Source organism: Macrobrachium rosenbergii, chromosome 1 (genome assembly GCF_040412425.1).
Source record: "Macrobrachium rosenbergii isolate ZJJX-2024 chromosome 1, ASM4041242v1, whole genome shotgun sequence".
NCBI classification, from domain to species: domain Eukaryota; kingdom Metazoa; phylum Arthropoda; class Malacostraca; order Decapoda; family Palaemonidae; genus Macrobrachium; species Macrobrachium rosenbergii.
The window spans coordinates 78,024,947-78,033,271 of record NC_089741.1 but is presented as its reverse complement, the minus strand read 5'-3'; the positions used below and the strand labels follow the sequence as shown (position 1 = coordinate 78,033,271).

Here is an 8,325-nt window from a genome sequence, read left to right as displayed (position 1 = left end):
CACATCGTTCATGACATCCTCAAACACGTCCTCTATGATGTCCTGAAATTCCATGTCCTTCATGACATCCTCAAATTCCAAATCCTCCGTGACATCCTTAAACACATCCTTCGTGACATCCTCAAATTCCACGTCCTCCGTGACGTCCACAAATTCCACGTCCTTCGTGACGTCCACAAATTCCATGTCCTCTGTGACGTCCACAAATTCAACATTCTCTGCGACATCCTCAAATTCCATGTCCTCTGTAACGTCCTCAAACATGTCCTCCGTGATGTCCTCAAATTCCACGTCCTCCGTGACGTCCACAAATTCCACATCGTCCGTGACATCCACAAAATCCATATCCTCCGTGATGTTGACAAATTCCACGTCCTCCGTGACGCTTGTCCTACGTGACGCCTCAAATGCCATGTCCTCCGTGACGTTCATCAATTCCTTGTCCAATGTGATGAAACAAATTCCACATCCTCCGCGACGAAATTAATTCTAAGTCTTACAAGACATCAATCCTGCTATCCCCACAATAACCGGCCGAGGCCGTGCGAGAGATAAAGTATATTTCTTCATTCTAGCCATTCAGGCCACCCCCAGGTCTTATTAAGATAAAATAATTCCAATTGCCAGGTTGCCCCCACCAAAATCGGTTGCCGATCCCATTTATTTCTCAATCCAAATTCACTTAACTTTAGAGGGCCCTACCAACTAAATTTGTCAAAATGTCGACTATACGAGCCCAACACAATGAGGACTTTAAGTTCTACATGCAGGCGGGAAAAGACTTGGGAATATCGGGCCAAGAATTACGGGACTGGGTCCAGGGGAACCTAGATGCTGGAAAGGTGGAGAGAGAGATGGCAAGACAAGAAAAAGAGATGGAACGGCAAGAGAAAGAGATAGAAAGAAAAGAAAGGGAGAAAGAGAGAATTGCCCAGGAGAAGAGAAAGAGAAGATAGATAGGCAAGAACGGGAGAAAGTGAGAAATACCCAGGAGAAGAGAGAGGAGACAGAGAGGCAAGAGAAGGATAAAGAGAGAATAGCCTGGGAGAAAAGAGAGGAGGCAGAAAGAATCACCCAGGAGAAAAGAGAGGAGATAGAGAGGCAAGAGAAGGAGAAAGAGAGAATAGCCCAAGAGAAAAGAGAGGAGGCAGAAAGAATTGCCCAGGAGAAAAGAGAGGAGGCAGAAAGAATTGCCCAGGAGAAAAGTGAGTAGGAAGAGAGGCAAGAGAGAGAAACAGAGAGACAAGAGAGAGAGAAAGAGAAGCAAGAGAGAGAAATAGAGAGACAAGAGAAAGAGAAAGAGAGGCAAGAGAGAGAAATAGAGAGACAAGAGAGAGAGAAAGAGAAAGTCCGAAAGAGAGGAACGAGAACGACAGTGCGCCAATGAACCCCAAATGTTGGCCCAAAGGAGTGCCTCTCCCCCAGTTCCCACTGCGGGGGTGAGCACCCTCTACCAGGCCCATTCGTTTATGCCGAAGTGGACTGAGGCAGAGCCCGAAGTATGGCTCGAGCATGCTGAAAGGGTCCTAGACTGCTGCGCCCTCTTCCCCGCTGAACTTTCCCTCATTCTTACCAAATACCTCAGAGGGAAGGCACTGATTGCCTATCACGCCCTCCTGGTGGAGGACTGGGGAGATTGGGAGGTCGTATGCCAAGCTGTCACCAAGGCGTACAAGATCACCCCAGAGTGCTGAAGGAGACGATGGAGAGGGCAAACAAGAGATATAGGCCAGACGTGGTCAGATTGGGCGCACCACTCAGAGCGGGCGCTAGCGAAATGGCTTGAGTCCGAAGGAGCCAGCAGCACAGCTTAGGTACTTGAGAAGTTTAAGTTAGAACATTTCCTGTGCTACGCCCCTCCCGCTCTGCCCACGCACATAGTAGAAAAGGCCCCTGAGACGCTGACAGAGTGTTGCTGCATAGCTGATACGTGGGAGACTCACCACCCTCAGGAGGGATCAATGGGGCGGAAGATCTATCCCCCGCCCAAGAATGGGAACTCGAGGAAAACACTAATGTGCAGCATTTGTAAAAAGCCGGGGCATTCCTCTGACCAGTGCCAGAATTGGCCCACAGCCCCCTCTCACCACCCTCCGCGACCACCCCCGCCGCCTCCTGCACTTGCTCCCCGACCGCCACTAGCAGCAGGCACTGCACCCCAGCTCGAGTTCTGCCATGAAATCTGTCGCAACTGCGGAAAGCGGGGACATTACTCCTCCTTCCATAAACTCTGCCCTCGACACAACCAGCCCATGACAGTGGGCATCGTAGCTTGTCCTAAATGGCATGCCGGGTGGACCGGGCTTGAGTCTGCGAGGGTCGTGCCTCTGGACGGGTTCAGTCCTCCCTGGAAGTTAGAAAATATAGTCGATACTTGGTCGGAGGTGAGCCTTATCGCACACAGCAAGGCCACCTAAAAGAAATCAGGAGGATCTGCTTCCCCTGGCCTGTCCCTAGGATCAATCCCTTGGCTCCAGGAGCCGTTCCCAGCCTCTGAAAAGACAGAGACCAGTCCACCATCTCTACCACCCTCCTTATCACCGGGGCCACAGTTGCCCTGCCCTCCCTCGCGAGGGAGAAGTTAATAGAAGCCCAACAGACGGATGCCTCGATACAACGCCTCCGCAAGGAAGCCGCCACCAACGAGGATGCCCTCGCTGACCTGGTGAGAGACACCTTCCTGCTGGAGGCTGATCTCTTGTACAAGGTAACCCAGGGGCACAATGAGCTGCCCCAGGTGCGCCATAAGCTTGTGGTAGTCCTCCCAGCACTGTAGAAAGACGTGCTGAGTTTAGCCCATGATGTCGCACAAACCGCTCTTGACGTTAAGAGCAATTCCACTGGCCCAGACTCCAGAAAAGTGTGAAACAATTCGTTGCCTCCTGCCTGACCTGTCAAGTGTCAGGAAACCCTAATGAGGTAGTACCAAAAGGCCCCCTCCGGAATATCCCCTCCGTTGGTGTCCCCTTCAGGGACGTCATCATTATTTTACTTTGCAGGGGAGAATGAAGAGTAAATCAGGAAACTCCCACTGCCTCACCATCATAGATCGCTTTACCCAATATCCAGAGGCAATTCCGGTGAGGAGTGAAAACTCGAAGAATGCGGTGAAGGCCGTAGTGAAGTTCTTCTGTCGGTTCGGGTTTCCCACAACTATACAAACAGACCAGGGTCGACACTTCGTGTCGAAAGAGTTCCATGGAGGCATGGCCAGTCACGGAATAAAACATTTTCACTCGACGCATTACCATCCCGAGAGCCAAGGGATAGTTGAAAGGTTTTACCAATCATTATCCACGACGCTCAAGAAATTGGAACACGAGGGAGGTGGCTCGTGGGAGGACAACCTTTCATATACCCTTTTTGCTGCTTACCATGCTCCCTCCGAAACCACAGGGTATAGCCCCTTCAAGCTGCTATATTCTCACTCCAACCGGGCACCCGTCAACATACTTTATGACCCGTGGGCGAACCCTGCTCACGCAGCTTGGGCAGATGAATTGCCCAGTATACAAAAGAACCTTTTGGCGGCTTGAAAATAAGATTCAACCAGACAACCCGCTCTCACTCCTTTGAGATGGGAGATCAGGTTCTAGTCCTCCAGATGGATGCCACAAGACCCATTTCTCGGGCCCCCACAAAATCTTGGGAAAGCACGAGGACCTAAATTATCTTGTAGACTGCAGGAAAAGGAGGGCCAAGTGGCTACACATAAACCTCCTAAAACCTTACCAAGCCCGTAGTGAGGAGGCCCCCGAAGATGACCCACCAACTCTTGGGGCAGTAGTTGGCACTGCTGCCCTGACCCATATGCCCACTGCCAATTTGGAAATACTTGAAAACATAGAAAAAATTACTAAAGGTCTCACTGCCTCCCACCGGGAGGATATCTGACAGATATTGACTCGTCACTCTTGGGTCGTCCGGGACACCCTTGGATGCACGGACGTTCTCCAACATTCAATAAATATTAAAGAGGGAGTAAAACCCATAGCTTAGGGATACTACTGGGTCAACCGGATAAGGCCCATTGGATCGAGGAGCAGGTCAAGCTCCAACTAGACCTCAGCCTTATAGAACATAGCCACAGCCCCTGGGCTTTCCCAGTAGTTCTAGTACCAAAGGACGGTGGTGGAGATCGACTTTGCGTCGATTTCTGAAAATTGAACGAAGCAAATGAGTTAGAACCTTACCATTTTCCCCGGATCGATGCTTGCTTAGATAGTCTGGGGAGTGCCCCCTTTCTAAGCAAGATTGACTTGGAGAAGGGCTATTGGCAAGTCCCGCTGTCCGAGGAGTCGTGCCCTCGGACAGTGTTCATAACTCCTAGTGGAATCTGTCAATGCAGTGTTATGTCATTCTGTTTAAAAAATGCTCCCAGCTGTTTCCAACGTCTGATGAGCGAGGTACTGGCGGGCATAAAGAACTGTGTGGTATACTTGGATGACATTGTCACCCACCATCACCTGGGAAGAGCACTTAAAAATATTAGAGCAAATTTTAAATGCCCTGGGAAAAGCCAATTTAGTAATTAACCTGAAAAAGTGCCAGTTTGGAGTTGGGGAAATTACGTACTTGGGCCATCAAGTAAGAAATGAGCGACTAGCACCAAAAGAGGGAAATAAAGAAGCCATAAGGAATATGGCCTACCCGCAAACCAAGCAGGATGCCCAATGCTTCATTGGAATGGTGCAGTACTTCCGAAGATTTATTCCAAACTTCCCGGGTACTGCTGCCCCAGCACAAACCCCTCCCAAGGAAAGCAGTCCTTCAGGTGCACGGAAGAGTGCAAAAGGGCATATGATAATTTGAAGGCCATCTTAATCACCAGGCCAGTACTGCGCACCCTCGACTACAAACGGCCCTTTTGCCTAGCAGTAGATGCCAATGACGTCGGCATTGGAACAGTAATGTTCCAGGAGAAAGAGGGAGTTAGGCACCAAGTGGCATATTACGCCAAGAAATTGAAACTTGCAGAACTCCATAAAAAAGGAGTTGCTAGGAATGGTACTGGCGATGAAACACTTTGAGTCATACCACACCAACCACACCTTCCCACTAACAGTGTATACTGATCATAAGCCCCTGCAGTATCTAACTACATTTAGGAATCGGAATAAATGTTTAATGCTATGGTGCCTTGATCTCCAGGACTATAACTGGAGAATCAAGCACATCATAGCCACCGATAACAAGATCACCGACATCCTATCCCGGCATTATAGCGAGTAATACCCTGGGGCCTTACTAGTGCCCAAAACTTCATCTCAGGTCAAGAAAACCCAAGGGCTACAGTCGTAAAAGGTGGTTCTGAGCCAGTACTTCTTAAATATAGGGGGCGCGGCCTGCCAGCCATATGGTGGTGGCACATTCCTCTGCCTTCTTGTAATCCCAGGAACTTCATTCCACCCCCACCCTCTCTCTTTCTGTTTTAGCTTGCTCAATTACGTGTAAAGTAGAAGCCCCTTGAAAACTTTGAATGAAAATTAAGCCATCAGGTGGGAAAGAGTTGCTTCCCCTGATCATTTCTTAGGCACTCAGTGCCACTAAGGCAGTGCCTTCTAGGTACCACCCACCAGTACTTGAAAGTGAAAACACAAGATGTGCATTGTAATGTTAGAGCCCCTTAAAGGCAAACTAACTCCATACCTCTGCTTATTTAGAATTAAGGACACATGTATATGTAATTAATTTATTATTTTGACACCCGCCTCGAATTACCTTGACCTCGTAATCTTAAATAATTCATGCTCTTAGAATCAAATGAAATTAATATGCTGTGGTACTGAAGTAGAGTAATATCAGTTTGTGTTGGAAGTAGTACCCTAGTAGCATAACGTAAAGCATCTTTTCCGACTTCTTGATTATCAACATTCGCACCCGAATGAAGGTGCGTATGTTATCTTCCATGGGGAGCTATTATAATTAGCAAGAAGACCCTTTAGAGTGTTGAGACTGGGGTTGTTGCTGCATAGCAGACTCAAGTTGACCCAGATATCAACACATAACACTTACCAGTATTCTGATCTGTCTCTTCCCTTTACCTGGGTCAGACATTTGGATAGCAGGGTCAAAAGGGGCTAGGATAAGAGGTTGAATACCACTCCCTTAAGCAGCTTAAATGAACTAAGCCACTTAAAATAACCATTCTATGAGGCAGAGTGATCGTGCTGAATTGTCTTTCCACAGGACACCTGGGGAGATGCAAGCAGATGGTCAAGACACCTGGAAGATGACGCATCTTGGACATGGTCACCATATGGGCCTGCCATCGGGGCCCCTACAATCGGCAGATGCCTTAAAAGGAGGCAGGACAGAAAGATCTTTGCAGTTAGCCGGACACACGCGGGAGATCGTTATGAGACACTGAGAGGCATCCCGCCCAACCTTTGTCACCACCTGACCCTCCTGACTCAGATCCAGTTCCTTCATCACAAAGTGAACGGACATTTCATGTAAACTAATGTATAGTGCCACGAGTACGATCATCCTTCGTCATTCTTTGCCAGAGACCCACTTCCCCCCCACAGTAAAGTGCAAGTGAAGGCTTTTCAGTCTCGAAATTTTGCCCTTAGAAGGGTTTATTGAGTGCCAGTTTATCTCTGTATCCATTGTGCCATTTTACCCAGTGCTATTTCAAGTGTTTTGTGTTCCAGTGAGAAGTGTTCATTCATCCCTCGAGACCTTGGCACCCTCAGTGCAGTCTCGATCCATCTGTATGTTTTATATTTTCTCTTACTGGCGTGTAATCCTTAAGTCTCTCTTTCAGAGGGACCCATTTGCTGTGGACTCTTCTTGGGCTGTGCCTTGCAACCATTCAGGTCTCCAGTAGGAAGACCTCCAGGCTTTGCAAGCCTCAATTTTATTTACTTTTCCATTTTTTTTATCCTTTTATTGTAAATACAATGACTTAAGTTAACCCCAATGTTTACGTAACATTCCTTCATGAAGTAGAGCCCTAAGCACATGTGAAACATCCTTTTTTTCTTTTCTTTTTATGATTCCCTGGACCATAAAGTCAGATTTTCAAGGCCAAGTGAGCAAAATTCCATTGCTGACCTGTTAAAGTGTTCTGCAAATCCAGAAAACCATGGAAATCATATATATATATATATATATATATATATATATATATATATATATATATATATATATATATATATATATATATATATATATATATATATATATATATATATATATATATATATATATATATATATATATATATATATATATATATATATATATATATATATATATATATATATATGTATATATATATATATATATATATATATATATATATATATATATATATATATATATATATATATATATATATATATATATATATATATATATATATATATATATATATATATATATTTATATTTATAGTTATATATAGAAATAATCAACACACAATCATATGTGGAATAGAAATAAATTTCTGACTCACATCAGGATCAAACACAGATCTTTCAACTGAAAGACAAGGATTCTGTCACCAAAGCCAGACAAGTCATAAAAGAAGTTGTAACCTAGGTACCACTGTGCCTAAGGCTTTACCTGGGCAGGCTAACTGCCTCACAATCCAGCGTGTTTACCCTAACTTCCCGACTCAGCAGTGACCCAACTGACAGCACTTCATTCGAATTATCCTTTCTGAGTGAATATTCATAGAAATAATCAACACAATCATACTTATAAACCACTATAGAATGCATAATGTTTGATAGAGTCTTTAAATCAGCAATCGTTTGTTGGATCTGACTTAAGTTCTGTGACTATATCTCAGGCATATTGTATATACTTATAAAGCACCACAGAATGCAAAAGGACAGCTTTTTAGATTTAAAGACACTGTACCTAACCTTATGAGTTCTACAGTGATTTGTAAGTACACTTGCCCAAAATGTAATCTCGAGAATTGCCACATATCCACCAAAAGAATTCTGAAAGTGGGAATCGTTTCTCATGGTGGCTTTAGCTATTGAATAGGCTGTACTTTGAGTAACAGCTCTCCTAGGGCTGGCCCGAAGGATTAGATTTATTTTACTTAGCTAAAAACCAATTGGTTACCTAGCAACGGGACCTACAGCTTATTGTGGAATCCGAACCACATTATAGCGAGAAATGAATTTCTATCACCAGAAATAAATTCCTCTAATTCTTCATTGGCCTATTGGAGAATCGAACGCGGGACCAGAAGAGTGCTAGCTGAGAATGGTACCCACCCATCCAATGAGGAACTGTACTTTGAGTAAGGAGGAGTTTTCTAACATGAGGGAACATACTGAATAGTGTAAATACTGTATTTTA

At 45.3% G+C, this 8,325-nt stretch overlaps 1 protein-coding gene across 1 annotated transcript in view; it reads right to left on the bottom strand.

The window, feature by feature from the left end:
• Positions 1–432, bottom strand: part of LOC136841094 (bifunctional lysine-specific demethylase and histidyl-hydroxylase NO66-like) — a 564-nt gene extending 132 nt beyond the window's left edge. The window contains exon 1 of the mRNA XM_067108145.1: positions 1–432. This exon is cut by the window's left edge and continues 132 nt beyond it. Coding sequence (XP_066964246.1) covers positions 1–432 — 432 coding nt within the window.
• Positions 433–8,325: the final 7,893 nt, after the last annotated feature.